Here is a 23,025-nt window from a genome sequence, read left to right as displayed (position 1 = left end):
CTATATTGTACTCTCCCAAGCACTGAGTACAGTGCTCTGAACACAGTAAGTGCTCAGTAAATACCACTGATTGATTCTCCTACTTGAAGGCTACTTAACACATGTCTCCTAAGTCCTCGCTGAACCTTCAGCCAACTGATGAACACAAGTGCACCATTCTAATTTCTTTCCAACTTGGAAATAATTACCAATTATTATTATTACCAATAATACAAGTGCACCATTCTAATTTATTTCCAACTTGGAAATAATTACCAATAATTATTACTACTACTACTAATAATAATAATGGTAATGGTAATTAGGGTATTTGTTAAGTGCTTGCTGTATGTCAAGCGGTGTTTTTCGCAATGGGGTGGACACGAGATAATCAGGCTGGACACAGTCCCTGCCCCAAATGGTCTCACAGACCAAGTAAGAGGGAGTAGGATTTAATTCCCATTATATAGATGAGAAAACAGAGGCACAGAGAATGTGAGATGGTGATTCTTGTCATGCCATCCTGCTCTCCCCAGATGGGAATGGACCTGCCTCTTCAGGAAGGTCTCTGGGAAGAGCACAGGGCTGGGAGTCAGGAGACTTGGGTTCTAGCCCCGGTTCTGCCATCTGCCCGCTGTGTGACTCTGGGCCTTTCTGGCACCTCAGTTTCCTCATCTGTAAAATGGGGATTGACTAGCTCTTCTTCCTGCAAAATAGACCAGGAACCCAGTATGGGATACAAAGCTGGGTCCAATCCTCAGAAAGTGTATCTAGCCTATTGCTTAGAACAGTGCTCAATACACAGTAGGGGCTTAGCAAATACCACTGCTATCAGAGAGTGAATGATAATAAAAGGACCCCAGAGCTTGGCCTCGATACATCCTCAAGTTGTAGGAAGTTCTAGAAAAATGAACAAGTTTCAATTGTTAAGTGTGGCTCTTCCCATGTTGCACATGAGGAAATGTAATCTCATCAATTCAATTCCCAGACTAGCATCACACCCGGAGTCAGGAGAGTAAAATTACTTACGGGTTGTCCTGGGGCACCTACTGGTCCTATGGGGCCTTCAACACCAGGTCTGCCTGGAGATCCCTATGTAAATGCAGGAAAATCATTTGTAAAGTAAAAAGAATATTATTAAAGAATATTATTTTCAAGGTTATTACTACGTAAGTGCTATCCCAAAATGTGCCCCTTAATTACTTACTGGCATCCCGACCAACCCTGGTTCTCCAGGTTCTCCCTAAGGAAGAGAAAAGAAAATACACTGAAGTTAAAAAAGGGGCAATCCTTTTCAAATATTATCGTTCAATTAACATTTACAACTATAAAATGGAATGAATGATGACAGGTTCCCAGCCTGCTTTCGGGTTGATTAAATTTTATAAGTAGAAGCAAATAAATAGAAACGTTCACCAGCCCGCCACCCATTTTTTACACACTGAGCCTCCCCCGGGGGAGGTCCACTAGTAAAGAACGTGGATTTCACTTACTAAAGTCTAATGTTTGTAAAGGAGCAAGAGTGGGACAACCCAGAAAAGGACTTACGGTCTGGACGTAGGATACTCGAGAAAAAAAAATACTGTGAAATTAGGTCCCAGATGAAATAAAAATGAGTGTAAACCAAGGAATTCCCTGAGAATATTTTCAGTAATTGACTCTCCAAGGCGTTGGTCCAGTTCAGGGCACATGAGGGTCATGGTTCAACAATTATCAGGTTAATTTGAGCAGTGTCAGCTATTAGAAAGGATAATTCAGGCCCAGAGAAGCATCTGTGACTTGAACTAAATCCACTTTGTGATTGGATATAGCCAGTTTGACAAATCCCACTGCCTAAATTCATCTGATCACTGTTCAGCCCCCGTTCAGCCTCTGTTCCACTTGGTCTGGTCAGCTATGACATCGATTCATTCATACAACCATATATGTTGAGTGATTACTGTGGGCAAAACACTGCACTAAGTGTTCGGGCGAGTACACTATGAAAACAAACATACACATTCCCTGCCCACATAATGTATCTTCCAAGGGGAACGGCCATTTCCTCGGCAGGCAAATGAAACGTTCTCCAAAGAGAAGTGGAGTTGAAAGTCTTTTCCTGCCCAGCAAAAATGTGTCTGTTTGTTGTTATATGGTACTTTCCCAAGCACTTAAGTGCAGTGCTCTGCACACAGTAAGCACTCAATAAATAAGATTGAATGAATGAATCAATGCCCAAGCCGACCAAACATCACTGCAGCTGGGTGATAGCAGGAATGGCTTCTCAAGGGGTAGGATTAATCAATTCAGAACGCACGTCAAGAGACGAGATCTCAATTCTTAGGCACGGCTCCCCCAGGCTGATGGACTACCACCACCTCCGATTCAGGTCTGAATTCCTCCTGTAACAAGCTATGTCTACATATCTTTCACGGGAACTCTCCACCGAGGCGCTTGATTTCCCTGGCAAAATACTTACCCTGTATTTGTTTTGCTCTTCCCAAGGCAATGCGAACGGTTCACCTTTCTGACCTTTGGGTCCTTGAGGTCCCTAAATTAGTAAAAAAATAAAAAAGAGAGGAACTTCTGATTATCTCATATCTACCTGTGCGCTTCATGAAGCGCTTGGCACATAGTGAGCCCTTGACAAATCCCACAAACGTTAAATCATTTCAGCTGGATAATATTATTGGAAGGATGGTTTCTTGTCCGAGACCCTAGGGAATGCCTCCCGCTTCGGCACTGCACTTCGGTTTTGCAGAACAGTGCCTTGCCTGGGGAAAACCAGCCGACCAATTGGAGGGGAGGACACACGCAGGTCAGGGACATAAACTAAAGGGCACCCGCTCCTTCCGGTTCTCGTTAAGCATAGGATGGGCACATGCCACATGCTCAAACACCGATTGCAAATGCCACCGCCGTTTGTCATGTGGTGGTGCTCAAATTTGTAGCGCCTGGAGCTGTTTTCTCTTTGGTCTCCTCATCTCTCTTTCCAAACGAAGCTTTTGCTCCCAGAGAGCCACTCCCTCCTCGATGACAGTATGCCGCACGGGTCTCTCCTCAGCCGGGCTACAGGACTGTCAGGCAAGGCTTCATGTCATTGTGTCCTTGAATCACTCCCTTTGCCCTCCTGGCTTCCGGCCTCCTAATTTCAACTCTCCCTTCAAACTTGGAGGAAAGCGGGGAGTAACCCGAGGGGGCTTTTGGGGACACTGAAACCCAACATTTTAGAAACGACAACTCCTTGAATAGGATCCATTGGTGCCAGGCCCGTTCTTAGGATAAAAGTTGAACATCGATGACCCGAAGGGAAATGAGTCTCTGAATCCTGAGAAAAGAGACAGGATAACCTCCTCTTCCAGACTCTGCCCAGCAGGGGCCTTCAGACATTAAGGGGAAGGATGGGGTCAAGTTCCCCAACAGGGGTCAGTACTTACTGGGAAGCCAAGGGAGCCATAGATTCCTGGGGTCCCCGGCTGACCAGGATCACCGATGGTTCCATTACAACCGTCGTAGCCTGGTCTCCCCCTGGGACCCCCCTGCCCTGGGTGACCCTGTGGAGAGTAAACATGTGTTAATCTTTCTGCCCATCTGTTTCTCGTTTTTATTTTATTATTATTTTTTTTGCGCTCGCATAGTTCTTCAACATTCTCACAATTAGCCCAAGAGCCTTAATCCATGGGAAAATACTGTTCCCAAAAAGAAAAAAAAAGACAAAAGGAAGACCCAGAGACTTAGCTACAGTTGCCCAGGCAGTATGAAACTATCAGCAAATAAGGCATTAGAGTTCTATCTAGCTTAATGCCAAGTGAAGAATAAAAGGTGTGAGAGGTTCGAAATGGGGTGAGTTGTGGTTGGGGCTGGGGAATGGTTTTCGATCGTAGCCCTAACTGCAGATACTTGGAGGAATCCTTAGTTGGATATTACTCTTAGACCTCATCTTCATGGACAAACTGGACTGAGATGATCAGCATGGACGATTATATACCTAAGTTCCTACACCTGTACATATGCGTGAAGGCATATCTAAATACAAAGGTCGATAGACACAGATAGATGTAACTATCATTGTCCTTCGTATTCAATGGAAATGCCACCAGCGGTGAAGTGTACCTATTAGTGGGCGTGTGTGTGGCTAAAAAAGCCAATGCGGGAGCCTCAGTCTCAGCCACACTGGGCACACAAAAAGATGTCCCTTGTGTTGCGGTGTTCAATGTTTGAGGTACCCAGTGCTGTTTTCTCTTGGGCCTCATTGTCTCTCTTTCCAAACCAATCTTTTGCTCACAGAGCTGCTGGCTTCTTGCTGGTAGTGTGCCACGCAGGTCTCTCCTTAGCTAGGCTGCAGCACTATCAGACAAGGCTTTGTTTCACCGTGTCCTTAAGACACTTCCTCTACCCTCCTGGCTTTTGGCCTCCCGCTTTCAACTCTCCCTACAGCTGCTGTTTGGGATCTAGCAATTATGTCTCACTTTTAGTCTCTCTTCATCTGGGGTTCTATAGGCATCAGATGGACGTGCTCTCCCTCTCCATTTCTTTGGAGTGTAAAATTCCGTGAACTTTAACGTGTCAAAGAAAAAGTGAATTGGTATATTCTCTAGGTCGTAAGCTCGTCGGTGGTCAGGGAACATGTCTACCAACTCTGTTAGCCTGTATTCTCCCAAGTGCATCATACAGTGCACTGCATATAGTATGTGCTCAATAAATACCACTGATTGGTGGCTATTGTTCTATAGTCACCTAGAAAAAAAAGCGAGCACATTTAAAGTTGTTTGGGTAATTCAAGTGCAAGGCTAATAGGATTCCCACCAAACTAAATATTTGAGGGCCCAGAACAAATATTCTAGGTTCTTGCTTATGGCACAGATCCTGGAGTTATAATCCAGGTAAAGACAGCCTGCTTTTTTGTTGTTGTTGCTGATGGTATATTTTTAAGTGCTTACTATATGCCAGGCAGTGCACTTAACAGTGGAGTAGATAAAGCTAATCAGGTTGGACAGAGTCCATGTCCCACATGGGGTTCAGTCTTAATCGCCATTTTCCAGATGAGGTAACTGAGGCCTAGAGAGGTGAAGTGACTTGACCAGGGACCAGAACCCTGATCCGACTCCTAGGCCCCTGCTCTATCCACTAGGCCACGCTGTTTGGCTCTTGCTTTGGGTCCCACATGCTTCTCGGGTGCGTCACTGCCTTAGGGCAAGGCCTTATTACATACATTCTCATTTTAACTTTTCCCTTCTAGGCAATGGGCCAATCATAGCTTCTAGAATGATTCCTGAAGACATCTGCAAGCCCTTTGGATTTAGTTTGAGAATTCTGCAACGCAGAAAGACGACTGAGAAACTTCTACAGTTTTAAATGTGCCTCAAGCTGAGGTTTTGAAATAGAATCATCAAGCCAGAATTGGGGCCTCCATAATGCCTCTTGCTTAATGCTCCTGTCACTGAGCAATGAATTAGGATTCACGATGGCATGATCTGAGGGCTAATGAACAAAGATAGACAGACTTCTCGATAAACAATTTTCCTAGGGTTTCACAATGCCTTTTAGGGTCACACCATTAAACGTGGCTGCATTATTGCACCTGGAGGTGAAGCAAGGGGATATACTCTTTCTCATTCTAAAACGTCGGGATTTGAAAATCAACCCAACAGCTGAAGAAAAGATGGTTTCTGGACTTGTTTCTCAAAATCATTGGTTGTTTAAATTTTCTCTTTATTTTACTACTTGAACACTGTGGCATTTTTCAGTCGTCTCGGAAGGACAGATTTGTTCCCAATTCTTCTTTTCACTGTAATTTCTACTGCCCAGGCCTATCTGGCTGAAATTATTCAAAAAGATTTGGTTTTGGATACAGGTCCAGGTAGCAGGTGCTGAGTGAGAAGAGTAAGGAAGGAAAAAGTGAATAGGACTATTCTTTTTTTTTTCTATACCATTCACCTTTTCTGGGCAATTGGCAATATTAATTGTGTTCTCAATGGTGCTCAGCTTCTAGCCATCACTTGGCCATAATGGATTCCACTCTCCACCACGGAATGTAATAAATATCACTGATCAGTCGATTGATTGCTGAAGTGGCAGCGTGAAGCCCCGCTGGGCTTTGAACCTTTCCTTCAAACTACATTAAAATTCTTCTTTAAAGGAGGAAGTTAGCAATTTGCAGAGGTAAACATGCCTTTTCTTCCTCCCTCACTGACTTTCCTTTCAATTTCTCCCATCAGTTGGCCATCTTACGTGCCTTGGCTTTGGAATCATGACTGAAGAGCAGGGAAGTGCAAGTATGAGATAATAGAGGAAATTCTACATTTTTAGGTAACTTGAGCTGAGTGTAAGGGTCTTTCTCTCTCTGTCTCACTCTCACCATTTAACTCTCTGGGGGGACCACACTCTATGCAAATAGGAAGGAGAGGAGCAGGAAAAGGGTGTGAGAACAGAGACCCTGATGTCAGAGAACTGGCCCGGAAACCAGCCCTGGGAAACCCTTTCAGACACTTCTGTGAAGAAGGCTATGAGTCACTTGGCTTTGTTTATTTTTCTATGCTACAAGAACTAAAGTAAACTAGGTTAGAAAAACATATTTTCCTGCACTTAGAGAGTTTTTCCCATGCATAAAGACTGCCTTTTATCTCCCCCCCTTTCCAAACATGTGGCTACCTCATAGACCTTGCGCATTGTACGAATGTTCTTCAAGGCTTCATGACTACAAACTGTGCAGAACAGTTTCTTTTCTACTGTCAGAACAGTTCAGCCTCTTTTCTACTGCCAGGCAGAAACCTTGAAATGGATGTTTTACAGATGATGGGGGATTAGAATGGATGCTTTTACAGTGTTAGAGGAGGACCTATTTTATTAAAAAGAGTCTGATAAAATTTACAATTCTTTGGATCTCTCTCATGCCTAAAGTTAGAAAAGAGATTAATGGAAGAAAAGCTTCCCCCAACATTGCACCAGACTACAGTAAAAAAAAAAATACACAAAAGCATTCTTACCTTTAGTAACACAGATTATTCATGGAAAGAAAACTTTGATTAATGTGCTTCTCTAAAAGTGATTCCTTTAAATAGTGTAGAGCATTTAGTTTGAAAACTGGGGTGGTGGGTGGGGGATCAGAGACCCACTTTTCCTTCCTCTTAGGTTGTGATCCCTGTGCAGACCAGGCTGTGTGTCTGTTTGAGTACCTGGGATCTACCCCAGAGCTCAACACAGCACTTGGCAGAGCTTCGTACTGATTTGCAAAATAAACTCAAGGGCAAGCTGCTGGGGAAACAGCTACTTACAGGAATGCCATCTGCTCCGCGAAAACCAGGAACTCCTCTTTGCCCCTAAAACCAAAGCAACAAAAGCGCAGATCAGGAAACCAGCACTGACTTGGGCGCTCTGGGAATCTGGGTGAAATGAGAGGAGGGAGCATACCGGATCTCCTCTGGGCCCTGATATTCCTGGAGGTCCTCTTTCTCCTTTGTCACCTTTGCGTCCTTGCAAACCCGGGATACCATGCAATCCAGAGGGTCCGGGAGAGCCTTGCAGACCAACGGGTCCTGGCTGGCCCTGAAATCAAAGCAACAGAGATAGAGCATCATCATCATCATCATCATCAAGAAGCAGCATGGTGTAGTGGAAGAAGCAAGAACCTGGGAGTCAGAAGGTCATGGGCTCTAATCCCTGCTCCACAGTTAGCTGTGTGACCCTGGATAAGTCACTTTACTTCCCTGTGCCTCAATTCCCTCAACCCTAAAAGGGAGATGGAGACCGTGAGCCCCACGTGGGACAGGGACTGTGTCCAACCCAATTTGCTTGTATCCACCACAGCACTTAATACAGTGTCTGGCAAATAGTAAGCGCTTAACAAGATAGAGAAGCAGCGTGGCTCAGTGGAAAGAGCACGGGCTTTGGAGTCAGGGCTCATGAGTTCGAATCCCAGCTCTGCCACTTGTCGGCTGTGTGACTGTGTGACTGTGTGACTGTGGGCGAGTCACTTAACTTCTCTGTGCCTCAGTTCCCTCATCTGTAAAATGGGGATTAAGACTGTGAGCCCCACGTGGGACAACCTGATTCCCCTGTGTCTACCCCAGCGCTTAGAACAGTGCTTGGCACATAGTAAGCGCTTAACAAATACCAACATGATGATGATGATTAACAAAAACAACAATTATCATCATCATCATCAATGGCATTTGTTGAGTGCTGCAGAGCACTCTACTGAGTGATTGGGAGAATAAAATGCCACAGAATCTGTTGGCCCGTCTCCTGCCCACAAAAGGCATACAGTCCTTCAGAATATATTTTAAACCCCAGCTGTAATTTATTTATTCATATTTATGTCTGTCCGGCTCTAGACTGTAAGCTCATTGTGGGTAGGGAATGTGTCTGTTTATTGTTACATTGTACTTTGCACACGGTAAGTGCTCAATAAATACGATTGAATGAATGAAGCTGGGACTTTAGGAAAAAAATTATCAAATTCATGTTAGTCATAGTCTTAAAATAACTGGATGTACTTCCTTATAGTTTTGCTCCTTTCTTTTACTACCAGACTGGGATGAATTTAAACCAATTTCTGAAATTCAAAGTTGCACTTGTTTTCTGTCTTTTTGGATAACATCCACGTCGTCCCATTCTCAGTTTTAGCTGATGAAACAGCCTATGAAATACCTTTTAACTGACTGGCACAGTTTGAATAGGAACCACATAAAATAAGATATAATTGAGAAGGACACTACAAGAAAATTAGCCTTTCTTAATGAAGCAAGACTAGACTATAAGCTCCTTGAGGACAAGGCTTGTGTCTACCTTGTATGCTCCCTAGTGCTCAGCACAGTGCTCTGCACAAAGTAAGCACTCAAATACCATTGATGGATATATATATGTATATATAAAATAAGTATATATATACGATACACTGAGAGCCTTGAAAATGGAACACGGCTGTGTCAAAATAGGATTTAGTTTTAGGATCTCTAAAATCCGATGCTTTTGCTGGCAATGAAGAATCAAACTGTGTTGAAATCACCAACTGGTTAATCGCCTCTGCTGAATAAGCCTCAAGATGTCCACAGCTTGTGGTGACCTCACCCCATAAACTGATGAGAATTTCTGAAATAATCTTATTGAGCAGCATTCAGCAGCTGTATTTAGCAGGAATTTCCAAACATATGCCTCACTCGGGAATGTTAACAAATTAACAGAAGAAAGCATCAACAAGCTTACTCTTGAGGTAAACTTTTTAAATATGCATTTCTACTTCTCTTTACAGATGGGACAACTGAAAAGATTTGGATGATCAATGATATATCTAACAAATTATTGGAGAATTATGCTATTTTTGGTCCTTTTCAAGACCTGGGGCATACTTGTAGGTTAGTCAGTCAGTCATATTTATTTAGTGCTTCCTCTGTGCAAAGCACTGTATGAAGTGCTTGGGAGAATACAATATAACAATAAGCAGATACATTCCTTGCCCACAATGAGTTCACACTCTAGATACAGGATTATTCTTCCCTTGAGAAACTTTCAACAGCCAATTTCCCAAATTCACTAATATCTCCTTTCAGCGTATTAGACTTTAAAGCTTTCCTTGCATTATCAACATTATTACTGTTTAGATGTTCCTGACATTCCACAGAGAAGCAAAGAGGCCTAGGGGAACTAGCAAAGGTCTAGAAGTCAGAGGACGGGTTTTAACCCCACTCTGCCACTTACTCGCTGTGTTTGGGAAAGTCACTTCACTCCTCTATGCCTCAGTTTCCTCATCTACAAAACGGGGATTCAATACCTGTTCTCCCTCCTGCTAAGACTGCAAGCCCCATGTGGGACTGTGTCTGATCTGATCATTTTGTATTCCCCTCAGCACTTGGCACATCATAAAAAAGTTAATAAATACAATTAGTATGAAGAATTCTATTGATGTAGCAACAAAGGAAAATTCCCATCAAGTAACGTGGAATTACTGCGCCCTGAAGAAGAAAATTCACAATCTGGTCCAAGATTCGTCTACCTTTTCTTAATTCCTTTTGATTTGGAAGCCTTGACTGGCGACATTTAGTCATTTCCCTTCCGTTGCAAATCACCCACTGAACATGTAAATCGCCCATTGAACATTTTTTGTTTTTCTGGGAAGTCTTTGGAATTAAATCCTGGCCCCTTTCCTCCTGGTCCATATGGCGGGCAACGTAACACAGACTATCCTGAAGTTCTGACAGGATGGACCACCCCACAGATTGTTGGATCATTTCAGTTTGGGAAAGAGCCAGGAATAAGATGGCAGAAGCCCTGAATTGCCCATTGTTCTCCCGAGTCTTCCAAACCCTAATGATTTTTGCACTTTACTTGATCCATTGTTAGGATCCAACTGACAAAACGGACTGCGGTGGAGCCTCGCCAAAGGACACAATGGACTCAAATGTTTAAGTTGTCAAGGGACTAGAGTTTCCATAGGACATCCTGCCATTTAGGTCAATCCTGATTTACGGGTAAAACCTGACCGGAAGATTAGCAGCAAAGCACAGCAGGGATGGTTTTGCAGGAGGGGATTTTCCTTCTTGCTAATCAACATCATTATCCAGACTTCCCTACACACATTCCAAGGTTGGGCTAAACCAGGTTGGGTTTTTTTTTTATGATCTTTGTTAAGTGCTTACTATGTGCCAAGCACTCTCTAAGCACTGGGGTAGATATAAGTTAACCTTTCTCCCTCACGCCCTCCCTCTCTCTCTCTTTAGTAGTAATTGTAGTATTCGTTAAGTGCTTACTATGTGCTGAGCATTGTACTAAGCGCTGGGGTAAATACAAGATAATCAAATCCCACATGGGGCTCACATTCCAGACAAGAAATTCTAGACAGGTATTGAGTCTCCATTTTTGCAGAAGAGGGAACTGAGGTGCAGCTAAGTGAAGTGATTTGCCCAAGGTCACGGCAGCAGAAATGGTGGAGGTGAGATTAGAATCCAGGTCCTCCGACTCTCAGGCCTGAGGTCTTTCCACAAGGCCATGCTGCTTCTTTTTCTGATTTGATTAAAATACTTAACAATACCAATGTTAAAAGAAGAACCAGGAGGCCAATTTTAATTTATTTGAATAAATCGAGGGAATATACTAATTTGTAGTCTAACTCTCATATGGGAGTCCTTGAAAATAACATTAAACAAAACACAAATTCATCTAGCTAGAACTGAGTGAGGGAAAGAGTTGTAAGGACATTTAATGCCAACAAGATTACCATTATGACGAGGAAGAATATCAAAAAATAATAGCACAAGTCCATCCCCAAAAAGATAAAAATGCGAGGCAGTGCTGCCTAGTGGAAAGAGCCCTAGACTGAGGAGAAGAAGAAGAACCAGGTTCTAATCCCAGTCTTTCCACTTGCCTGCTGTTCTTCTAAAGATACTACCTCCAAGAATTGGATTCCAAAGTGAAGTTTTTCATTTTTGTGCTCATTCCTGTCTTCCTAAGCATCTGTCCTCCCCTCTTAGATTATAAATCCTCTATGTCCCAACTAGACTGTAAGCTTCTGGAGGGCAAGGAAGGAGAATGGAGTAGTGGATAGAGCCCCGGCCTGGTAGTCAGAAGGTCATGGGTTCTAAACCTGGCTCTGTCACTTGTCTGCTGTGTGACCTTGGGCAAGTCGCTTCCACTTCTCTGGGCCTCAGTTACCTCATCTGGAAAATGGGGATCTAAGACTGTGAGCCCCACATGGGACAACCTGACTTCCTTGAATTTACACCAGAGCTTATAGCATTGCTTGGCACACAGTAAGCACTTAACAAATACCAGAATTATTATTATTATTATCTACTACGCTGCACACAGTAAGCGTTCAAAAAATAAGACTGACAAACAAAATACAACTGACTACTTGCTCTGTGGCTGTCTCTGAAGCACACGGTATAGTGCTCTGCACATGCTAAGTGTTCAATTTCCACTGAGTGATCGAACTTCCCCAGCCCTTAGCAGTTCAGAGTAGCCCTCAGTGTAGAGTAAGGGCTACTATAGATTGTATACTGTACACTATATAAAAGGAGCAGCATCGCTAGTGGAAAAGCACAGGCCTGGGAGTCAGAGGATCTGGGTTCTAATCCCAGATCCACCACTTGGATGCTGTGTGACCTTGGGTAAGTAGCTTCACTTCTCTGCCTCAGTTCCCTCAGCTGTAAAACAGGGATTAGAATTGTGAGCCCTTTGTAGGACAGGGACGGTGTCTAACCTGATTAGCTTGTATCTACCCCAGCACTTATTAGAGTATCTGGCACATAGTAAGCGCTTAACAAATACTATTAAAAAAAGTACTGCACTACAATCAATTGATACAATGTGTGCTTATTAAAAACTGTATCATAGTCTAATCAACACAAAAGATGCTAACATAAAGCAAAAATATCACTGGTGCCCGTCTCGTCACAATTCATTCACCTTAAAGTCTTCTGTGCGGGAGTGCAAAAATGACTCATATCCAAGGGGAAGGATGAGGAAAGATACAATTTCCAAGGCTAAGATAAGGCTTCCAAGTGAGTCCAGATTGATTTTTCATCTATTTCCCTGGCAGACTAAGACTTAGCTTTTCCTACAGCATCTTGCTGGCCAACGCGTGAATAATAGGAAATCCCTTCCCCTCTGGTCTCCGTCTCCCTCCCCCTCCTTCCTCCCTCCCCTCCCCAGTCCCCCTCGGTCACTCCTTGTTCGGACAGTGGGAACACCACCAGACAGCTCACATCCTGTCCTTGTCTCTCATCTGTTCTTTCCTTCCTCCTCAAGGCTTAAACACGTTCCAGGCTCTGAGAATCCCCTTTTAACTCCGGGTTTCCCAGGTGTGTCCCAACCCTTGGCATTTCCTTCCCTTTTGCTCTGTGGGAGCCATTTTGTCTCCCCCGAGATGTGAGTAAAGAGATGGGAAGTGTGGAAAAGGCCGAGCTTCTATGTCTAGAGCTGCACACTTACCGTCTTTCTGTCACCCAGGGTAGGATACTGGGATCTCGCTGCCTACCTCTCACCCACATCCTACCTCTGGCCTGGAATGCTCTCCCTCCTCGAATCTATCACTTTTTCCCCCCTTTAAAACCTTTTTGAAGACCAATCTCCTCCAAGAGACCTTCTCTGATGAAGCCCTCCTTTCTTCTTCTCCCTCTCCCTTCTGCATCACCCCTTCTTGCCCCCTTTATTTATCCCTCCCCTCCTAGCCCCACAGTACTTATGTACATATCTGCAATTTATTTCTTTATATTAAGGTCTCCCCCTCTAGATTGTAAGCTCACTGTGGGCAAGGAATGTGTTTATTGTTATATAGTAATCTCCCAAGTGCTTAGTAAAGTGCTCTGCACAAAGTAAGCACTCAATAAATACAACTGAATAAATGAACAATCCTTCCATCTAAACTTTAGAGAGTTCTCAAGTAAAGGATAACCTGTGTGATTTTGGCCAAGCATTCATTCAATCATATCTATTGAGCACTTACTGTGTGTAGAGCACTGTACTAAGCGCTTGAAAGAGCCAATATTTAGCATCTGGGCACCATTTCCAGGAGAGTGTTACATGGTTGGAACATTTTATCCTCGTGGCTACAGATGTGCATTCAGTGTTAAGAACATCCAATTCGAGATCAGTCGATGGTACTGTGGGCAGAGCACTGAACTAAGTGATTGAAAGCGTAGTATAGTAGAATTGGTAGACGTGACCCCTACCCACGAGGAGCTTACAGTCTCTGGGTGGAGATAATGGTCTCATTACCTTATGGGTTGGGACTGGGGCTTTTACTTGTTTTATGTTTCCCAGTGCCCAGTACAGCACTCTGCACACTGCTGGTGTTCAATAAATTCACTAATTACAATCCATCAATTGTTGGGTAGGGGTTGTCTCTATTTGTTGCTGAACTGTACTTTCCAAGCGCTTAGTACAGTGTTCTGCACACAGTAAGCACTCAATAAATAAGACAATCAATGAATGAGTGTTTGCTGCGCACTGCTTATTTGCTCAATGGTATTTATGGAGCATTTACTCTGTGCAGAGCACTGTACTAGTGCTTGGCAGAGTACAGTATAACAGAGTTGGTAGGCACAATCCCTAGCCACAAGGAGCTTGCTGTCTACAGGAGAACACAGGCATTAATACCAATAAATATATTATGGATAAAAATTTATATGGTGATGATGGTGAACTGCTAATTTTGGTGTGGCCAATTCACAAAATAATCCAGTTAATTTTTCATATATTATATGAAGCTTTTCCCAGAGATTTGGAAATGATGTCATCTGTCACTATTGTCATCAATGCCATTTATTGAGTGCTTACTATGTGCAGAGCACTGTACTAAGTGCTCAGGAGAGTACAATTCAACAGAGTTGGTAGACATGTTCCCCTGCTCACAGCGAGCTTACAGTCCAGAGGGGGAGACAGGCATGAATATAAATAATTTAAAAAGAATTCATAGGTGAGGCTGAGATGAATATCGTATGCCTAAAAGTCACAGATCCAAATGCACAGCCTAATTTGACAAAAACGCATCTGCAAAAATACTGCGGTGGCTTCAACAGTGACCACACCAAAATGCGGACCTAATGTGACTAGCTTAGCTTCATTTTCTTTCACCCATCCCATTGTCACTTCATGCAATCAAACCCCTTTCCATTTTGGACTGAAATCTTTCATTTTGGTAAGTGGGTCACTTGACTTGAAGTTGCTAGAAAGATCCTTAAAACTCTTGCTCTTTAAAGTGATTGAATGAAGAGTGCAGCAAAAGGGTAAATAGCAAAAATCAGCTCAAGAAAGATAAAGAAGGGCAAGAGAACAGGAGGTCCTGAGATTTACAAGAGAGTTGTGCTAATAAAAATTCTTTCAAGAGCTTTTCGTTCCGGCCGAATTTCTGCATTAAAAAAAAGGAAAAGTGCTTTCCTTTCTGCAGTGTGGGTATTAGTAGTATCAATCCACTAAATATATTTGAGTGCTTTATGTGTACAGAGCACTGTACTAATGCTTGGAAGAGTACACTATAACAGAGTTGGTAGATATATTCCCTCCCCACAAGGAGTTTAGTCTAGAGGAGTAGACATCAACATAAATACATTTGTACATGCTCCTTAGGCAATCATATTATCTTCCTTGCAAACCAAGGTTTTGAGACACTATACAATTGAGAACTTTACTGTGTGCAGAGGATGCTGATAAAAGCTCCGGAGAATCTGATAGAGTTGACAGACACAATCTCAGCACTCCAAGAGCTCATAATCTAGCATGGGAAGGCTATTTTCTGCTCGCCTCTTGGCCTTTTCTGACCATTCCTGCTCCATGTTCCAGTTTAGGATGGAGAAAAGTAGGGCAAGAATTTCCAAACCAATTCTGTTGTACTGTGCTCTTCCAAGTGCTTGGTACAGCACTCTGCACACAGTAAGCAATCAATAAATAACCCTAACTAAAACCCACAACTTGCTGCTGGTCGGCATCCAGTGCTTGCCCAAGAAAATGGTAGCCATTAAACCCCTCTTTAGACATAGGTGAGAGCACTCTTTTTTATGGTATTTGTTTAGCACTTACTATGTGCCAAGCACCATTCTAAGTACTGGGGCTCACGGTCTTCATCCCCATTTTGCAGACGAGGTTACTGAGGCTCAGAAAAGTGAAGTGACTTGCCCAAAGTCACAAAGCAGACAAGTGGCAGAGCCAATGTGAGAACCCAGATCCTTCTGATTTCTGACTATTGTGCTCTTCGCACTAGGCACGCTGCTTCTTATTAGCCCAAGGTCTTAACACTTGCTGTTCTCAAAGGGGCTAAGAAAATGAAATGTATTTTAAGGCCCGGGGTCAGAATCAGTGGCACTCAACCATAGCCAACCTGCTTCTCCATGAAAGTTATCAACCAGGTTGTTCAGCTCCACCCCAAAAGAGTAACTGTCTGTGTTCATGGTGTGGTCTAGGAATATGACCCAGAGGTCTAATTCACTTGAGAATTGGCCGAATATCAGCCAGTTAAAAGCAAAGGTTATTTAAGGGTAGGGTTAAATTAAGTTTGTTCTGTCCCAAAAAGGAAACCACTGACAAATTATGAAAGGAAATAGGGTGATGTTTTCACTGTGACATCTACATAGTTTTCTTCTGTCACTACTTGATAAAAACACAATTCACCCAAACTTCCAAATTTTTCCCTATAGTATTTTCCTGAAGGAACTTTTCAATTTCTTTCCCTGTTCCCACTCTTTAATTGGCGTTTTCATACAATGGGGATTCGATACCTATTCTCCCTGTTTGAGGATTTAAGCCCCATGTGGGATAAGGACTATGTAGTAGGAAGAGTATTTATTAAGCAGTTATTCTGTGCCGAGCACTGTACTAAGCACTGACAAATACACAGATGGAAATTAGACTCAGTCCCTATTCCTCAGATTGTGTCCAATCTCTTTTGTATCTTTCCCAGGGTTTAATACAGCTTCAGGTCTGCCCTCCTGGCTGCTTTCCTCCCAAGGTCTCCCCCTTCCCGTCTTTGGCCCGGTGGTCTTTCTTACCTTCCCTTCTCTTAGCCAGGACACTGGTACCTAATAACATTTCTCCCTACTGTACACAGCACAAAAAGGAATTCATGACTTTTCCCAGGGCTCTGAACCAGATCGTAACTTAGCGTTTGGTACATAGTAAGTGTTTAACAAATAACTCTATATAATTTACTAAGCAGTTACTCCATGCAGAGCACCCTATTAAGTGCTGGCAAAGACTATCTGTTCTTAAAATGGTGTCCAATCTGATTATTTTGTATCTTCCCCAGGGTTTAATACAGTGCTTGGCACATAGTAAGTCCTTCAGATATTGTCTTATGCTGTCGAATCATCTCCCACCCACAGCGACTCCATGGACACATCTCTCAGAATGCCCCACCTCCATCGCAATCATGCTGGTAACGGATCCATTGAGTTTTCTTGGTGAAGATACAGAAGAAGCAGCGTGGCTCAGTGGAAAGAGCACAGGCTTTGGAGTCAAAGGTCATGGGTTCGAATCCCGGCTCTGCCACTTGTCAGCTGTGTGACTGTGGGCAAGTCACTTCACTTCTCTGTGCCTCAGTTCCCTCATCTGTAAAATGGGGAATAAGACTGTGAGCCCCAAGTGGGACAACTTGACTCCCCTGTGTCTACCCCAGCGCTTAGAACAGTGCTCTGCACATAATAAGTGCTTAACAAATACCAACATTATTATTATTATTATTACCATCACCTCCCGCAGAGTAAACTCGAGTCTCCACCTTTGACTCTCCCCCATGCCGCTGCTGCCCAGCAAGGGTGAGTTTGGACTTGTAGCTGATTGTCTGCCACTTTGCTAGCCGCTGCCCGAGCTAGGGATGGAGTGGTTAGGCCTCTGCTTGACTCTCCCTCCCGGAGTCGAGACTTGTAGGGTACTGGGGACTCCCCAGGTGCCATCCTGAGAGGGTGATGGCCCAAAAATAAATGGCATCAGCACATTTCATGACTTTTTCCGGCCTCTTCAGAGCAAGTCTTCCTAACATTAATTTTAGGCGCTCAGTAAATAGGATGGAAAGAATGAATCACATTCGGGTGGAAAATGGGACAGTTCCAATAGCCACCACTAGATGGCACTCTATAGACTACAGAATGGACCCACAGCCCAGGTGCACTTTCCTGAACTGTAACACAATTAATAATAATAATAATGATGATGTTGGTATTTGTTAAGTGCTTACTATGTGCAAAGCACTGTTCTAAGCACTGGGGTAGTAAGGGTAATCAGGTTGCCCCACATGAGACTCACTGTCTTAATCCCCATTTTTCAGATGAGGTAACTGAGGCACAGAGAAGTGAAGTGACTTGCCCACAATCACACAGCTGACAAGTCGCAGAGCCGGGATTCGAACCCACGACCTCTGACTCCCAAGCCCGGGCTCTTGCCACTGAGTCACGCTGCTTCTCGAATATAAATCCATGGTATTTATTGAGCGTTTACTATGTGCTGAGCACTGTTCTAAGCACTTGGGAGAGTACACTACAAGAGAATTAACATTCATTCAATCATATTTATTGAGCGCTTACTATGTGCAGAGCACTGTTCTAAGTGCTGGGGTAGATACAGGGTAATGAGATTGTCCCTCGTGGGGCTCACATTTTTTAATCCCCATTTTTACATATGAGGTAACGGAGGCACAGAGAAGTGAAGTGACTAGTCCACGGTCACACAACAGACAGTGGCAGAGTGGGGATTAGAACCCACATCCTCTGACTCCCAAGCTGATGCTCTTTCCACTAAGCCACGCTGCTTCTGCTTGTCTGTATCCACCCCAGAGTTTAGAATAGTGTCTGGCATAGAGCACTTAGCAAATACCATATCCTCAAGTTAAAAAGACCATCCGATTGAGTTTATTTCAGTCTGGTGGAATGCTCTCTCCCTCCCGCGGTCCTGGAATGCCCTCCCTCCTCACTTCCGCCAAACTAATTCTCTTCCCCTCTTCAAAACCCTACTTAAAGCTCACCTCCTCGAAGAGGCCTTCCCAGACTGAGCTTCCCTTTTCCCTCTGCTCCCCCTCTGCCCCCCCCCTTCATCTCCCCTCAGCTAAGCCCTCTTTCCCCCCCTTTCCCTCTGCTCCTCCCCCTCTCCCCTCAGCACTGTACTCATCTGCTCAACTGTATATATTTTCATTACCCTGTTTATTTTGTTAATGAGATGTACATCACCTTGATTCTATTAATTGCTATTGTTTTAATGAGATGTTCATCCCCTTGATTCTATTTATTGCTATTGTTCTTGTCTGTCTGTCTCCCCCAATTAGACTGTAAGCCCGTCAAAGGGCAGGGACCGTCTCTATCTGTTACCAATTTGTACATTCCAAGCGCTTAGTACAGTGCTTTGCACATAGTAAGCGCTCAATAAATACTATTGAATGAATGAATGCTAATATTGTACTGTCCATTGGACTGAACTGCTCAGATACCAAACCAGGAGTCTTTTACTAGAGGAAACCAAATGACATTAACATCAATTCCAGAGAAATGACTCAGCTTTGCACATTGTTCTCCTGACCAAGAACAAAGTCAATGTCTAATCTTCACAAAATAGTTGGTTAAAGAGCCCTTGTCTCCCCCCCTACAACTTGAAAGCACAATTGATTTCTTCGGCAATGGATACAATCTATTTTATAGTTTGCGATGCCTACAGCTGAATCTCATTTGGAATCTGTTCCTTCAAAGGGTTTGCACTTTGAGGAAGTTTTCACGACCTAGATGATCAGAGATTTGGAAAATTCAGTCTATGGAGTCAAGTGGTCCATTAAAAAAAACTTGGAACACTTTGGAGGGCTGCCCAGAGGTTGTTCTGAGACAAAAGAATGGAGAACTCAACAGTGTAGAGTGAACCTAGTCTAATGTAGAGAGCAGGGAGTTTGGTTCTAGACTTAGACCTGAAGGATGTGGAGTAGGGAATCTTTGGGGTGTTTTACCATGGCCAATATCAGTGACAAACGGCCAGGAGTACCTACCACTTTCCATCACTTCAGGTCTGCCCCTCTGGCTGCTTTCCACCCGAAGTCTCGCCCCTCCCTCCCCTTCTTTGGCCTGGTGGATCTTCTTACCTTCCCTTCTCTTAGCCAGGACACCAGGATCTAATAACATTTCTCCCTACTGAACACAGCACAAAAAAGGAATTCACTACTTTCCCCAAGGCTCTGAACCAGACCATAACTTAAAGCATGTAAGTTTTGGGGAAAAGGTACATGATACAATCATTATTTTCAAGGTTCATAATCTAGTTTGTAGTATGTTTGGCTTCAGCATCTTGTGTGCATGCAATAAATGCTTTTTAACTAACCAGCTTGTCTTACAAAGACCAGAGGAGCAATAAAGAATTCACTGTCTTTCATTTTAAATGCCAGGTCCTAATGTTATTTTCCCAAATGAAAATCAGGATTGAGGATGATTGCTGAACATCAAATTCAGACATTCAGCATGGGTCTCTGAGCCAAATATTATTGTTTGTAAGGGCAAACCAGTAGCGGCTTCTTGGAAACCAAAGCTGGTTGTAAAAAGATTTAATAGACTATTTATGACAAGACACTCTCCATATTTTATGGCAGGTCTCTAATTATGACTCACCAAAAAGAATTTCCAGTGAGTGAGGACTCAATTTCTATTCACCTTCACCTTACAAAGTGGCAGCATACAAAACACAAAGCAGTCACAAAGCTTGTTGGAAAGGTCCCTACAAAGGCAAGCCATCAACAGATCATACTAATTAAAAAGTCAGTATTCATATCCAGCTGGCAGAAACTAACCCTTGGCTCTTCCGAGGTAGAACTAGTTTGTGCTTTTTTTTTTAAATAGTATTAAGCGCTTACTCTATGCCAGGTACTGTACTAAGTGCTAGTGTAGATGCAAGCTATTGTGTCTGACATGGTTATGTTGTACCTACCCCAGCAATTAGTATCTTGTTTGGCACATAATAAGACTTGACAAACACCACAATTACCATTATTATTATTGTTATTCATAATTGGTTAACTAAACTGTGCATTCAAAAGATAGATATGTCTCAAAAAATGAGATGTTTTCATTGTTTCACAACTAGAATGTGAGAATTTGGGTAAAAATGAAGTGATTTTGAAATTAACTGTTGTATACAGGGTTGGCGTCCATCAGTTCTATTAGACTGCACTCTTCCAAGTGCTTAGAACAGTACTCACCACACTAAAGAACTCATTAAATACCACTGGCTGATTGATAAGCTTCCCTAACATCAATTCAAAGATGGCTCCCCTCTTTATTTTTATTGTAAACATTCTTAAGAAGTATTTTTCATGGTACAATTCATCTTCCAATTTTCTCATTGTTCTTTAACACTTCTATTGGCTTTTCCACCCTTTCTGAGAAGTACTAACTGCACCAAATTGCTTAAATTTCCTTTAACAAATCATCTCCACATTAAATATGAAACTCCCCAAAGTCAGGATTTTCCTTTTGAAAATAAAAAAAAACAATTTGACTGCAAACCTCTTGGGAGACAGAGGATTCTGATCATCAACAAATAACACCTGCTTGGATGGGAATGTCCAGTTCCAAAACTGAAAATCGATCAGCCAGCCAAATGGTTTCAAATGGGTTTTTTTGGTGCTGTGTGGGTGTATTCTTAAGATCTTAAAAAAAAAAAATTCAGGAAATTTAGCCCAGATGTTTTCAGTTAGTAGGCGTTGGAAGCACCAATAACTACATCTGTTTTTTAAAAATAATGTTATTTGCGAGAACATTTTCCCTACAAATTGTTCTCTATTAAAGATTCCAAAATGTATCCCTTGCCAAATTTTTAAGCTCCTGAGGTTTATATGTATGTGAAAATGAAAATCCCTATAGGAAGCTGGACTATGTCAATTTTTCCATTTTACATCTCTGGTTTAAAAGGGACCCTAATTATCTCTGCAGTAAAAACAACCTTACACAGTAAGATACCCATGAAGATAATACTAGCTACTAAATTTTCTACTATAATCTGAGCTAACATTTTACTTCATTTGCACACTACTCCTGGAAGCGAAGTGCAAATGAGAAATTGAGGACCAAACCTAGTCCTAAATTTAAAACTCTATTTCCAGTAGAGGTATGTGGAATCAAATGCCTTCCATATTGTGTGGTTATTTTCTTGTGTGTGTGAATTTGACCTTTTTTAGATATAGAAGTTTTTCACCATAAAACACAAACTCAATTAGAACTCCTCTGAGGAGCAATTAACTTGATTGTCCTATTTTCATTTACGGCTTTTGTCAAGACCAGGGATCTCACAGCACGGCTTTGGCCTTCTGATCGGCTTTGGCCTTCTGATCGGCTTTGCCCTTCTGATCGTGTCCTTTTTCTCTCCAGCCTTTCAGAGAGAGTAACCATTCATTCATTCTTTCAATCATATATGTTGAGTGCTTACTATATGCAGAGCACTATAGTAAGAGCTTGGGAGAGTACAATCTGACAATAAGCAGACCCATACCCTGCCCACAATGAGCTTACACTTTAGAATAGGGAGAATATATCAATTCAAATAAATAAATTACAGCTATGATACCAGTGATTGATGGACTGAATGCTTACTGTGTGCAAAGCCCACACTTAGAGTGTACAATTTTAAACTCTACAATTTCCCCTCTAAACTCGAAGCTCATTGTGGACAGGAAACATGTCTACCAATTCTGTTATACCATACACTCCCAAGAGCTTAGTAAGAGGTCCGTACACAGTAAGAGCTCAATAAATATTGATCGATACAACACAATAGAGGTGGGAGACACATTCCCTGCTCACATATTTTTTGAGTGCCTACTGTATGCAGGGCTATATAATATGGGAGGGTACCAGATGTAGAAGACACTACCTCTGCCATATCGGTCAATCAGTGTCATTGAGCGAGCACTTACTGAGTGCAGAGGACTATACCCCAGCGCTTGGAACAGTGCTCTGCACAAAGTAAGCGCTTAACAAATACCAATATTATTATACTAAGTGCTTGGGAGAGTACTATAACAGAGTTGGCAGACATGTTCCTTGCCCACAAGGGGTTTACAGTTTAAAGCTCTGAGTTTAATCTAGTTTCTTTTCCCTCTTTAGAAAAAATAAAAGTTGCAAAACGTTTGCTGCTTCTTTACATATTTAGAAGACAATTATTTTGTTGTCCTGAGATTCTCTATACAAAGATTTACCTGATAATCCCTTCTTCATTGTCTCCTTTTGCAAGTCAAAGCTGCACTGTTTTCTAAACATGGCCCTTTTCCCCCAGTGATTCATCCTAATAAGGAGGCTGCTAAAAAGAGGGTATTAAGGGTCAATTAACAACTCTTGGAAGGACTCCTTTAAAACAGAGTAATCTGGTCATTTATCTTTTTCTGTCATCTAGCTCTTAATGGGCTGGGAACTTGTCTACCAACTCTACTGCACTGTTCTACCTTGTACCTATTCCAACGCTTAATACAGTGCTTGGCACAGAGTAAGCGTTTAACCGATAGGACCACAATTATTCTTATTATTCTCTCTCAAATTCCCAGACAAGTGGCGGAGCTAGGATTAGAACCTAAGTCCTGTTTCTACCCAGGTCTTGAGTTTTGGCAAACAACGGGGGAAGAACTAT

General features: G+C 42.6%; 1 protein-coding gene across 1 annotated transcript in view; it reads right to left on the bottom strand.

The window, feature by feature from the left end:
- COL4A2 (collagen type IV alpha 2 chain) overlaps positions 1-23,025 on the bottom strand; it is a 146,855-nt gene that overhangs the window by 48,820 nt on the left and 75,010 nt on the right. The window contains exons 5-10 of the mRNA XM_029048046.1: positions 7,369-7,503; positions 7,233-7,277; positions 3,396-3,512; positions 2,438-2,509; positions 1,187-1,222; positions 1,009-1,071 (exon numbers count right to left, since the gene is read on the bottom strand). Coding sequence (XP_028903879.1) covers positions 1,009-1,071; positions 1,187-1,222; positions 2,438-2,509; positions 3,396-3,512; positions 7,233-7,277; positions 7,369-7,503 — 468 coding nt within the window. The remainder of the gene's footprint in view (positions 1-1,008; positions 1,072-1,186; positions 1,223-2,437; positions 2,510-3,395; positions 3,513-7,232; positions 7,278-7,368; positions 7,504-23,025) is intronic.

Source organism: Ornithorhynchus anatinus, chromosome 20 (genome assembly GCF_004115215.2).
Source record: "Ornithorhynchus anatinus isolate Pmale09 chromosome 20, mOrnAna1.pri.v4, whole genome shotgun sequence".
NCBI lineage: Eukaryota > Metazoa > Chordata > Mammalia > Monotremata > Ornithorhynchidae > Ornithorhynchus > Ornithorhynchus anatinus.
Note: the sequence above shows the minus strand (reverse complement) of the source record. Positions and strands in the feature narration are given on the sequence as shown.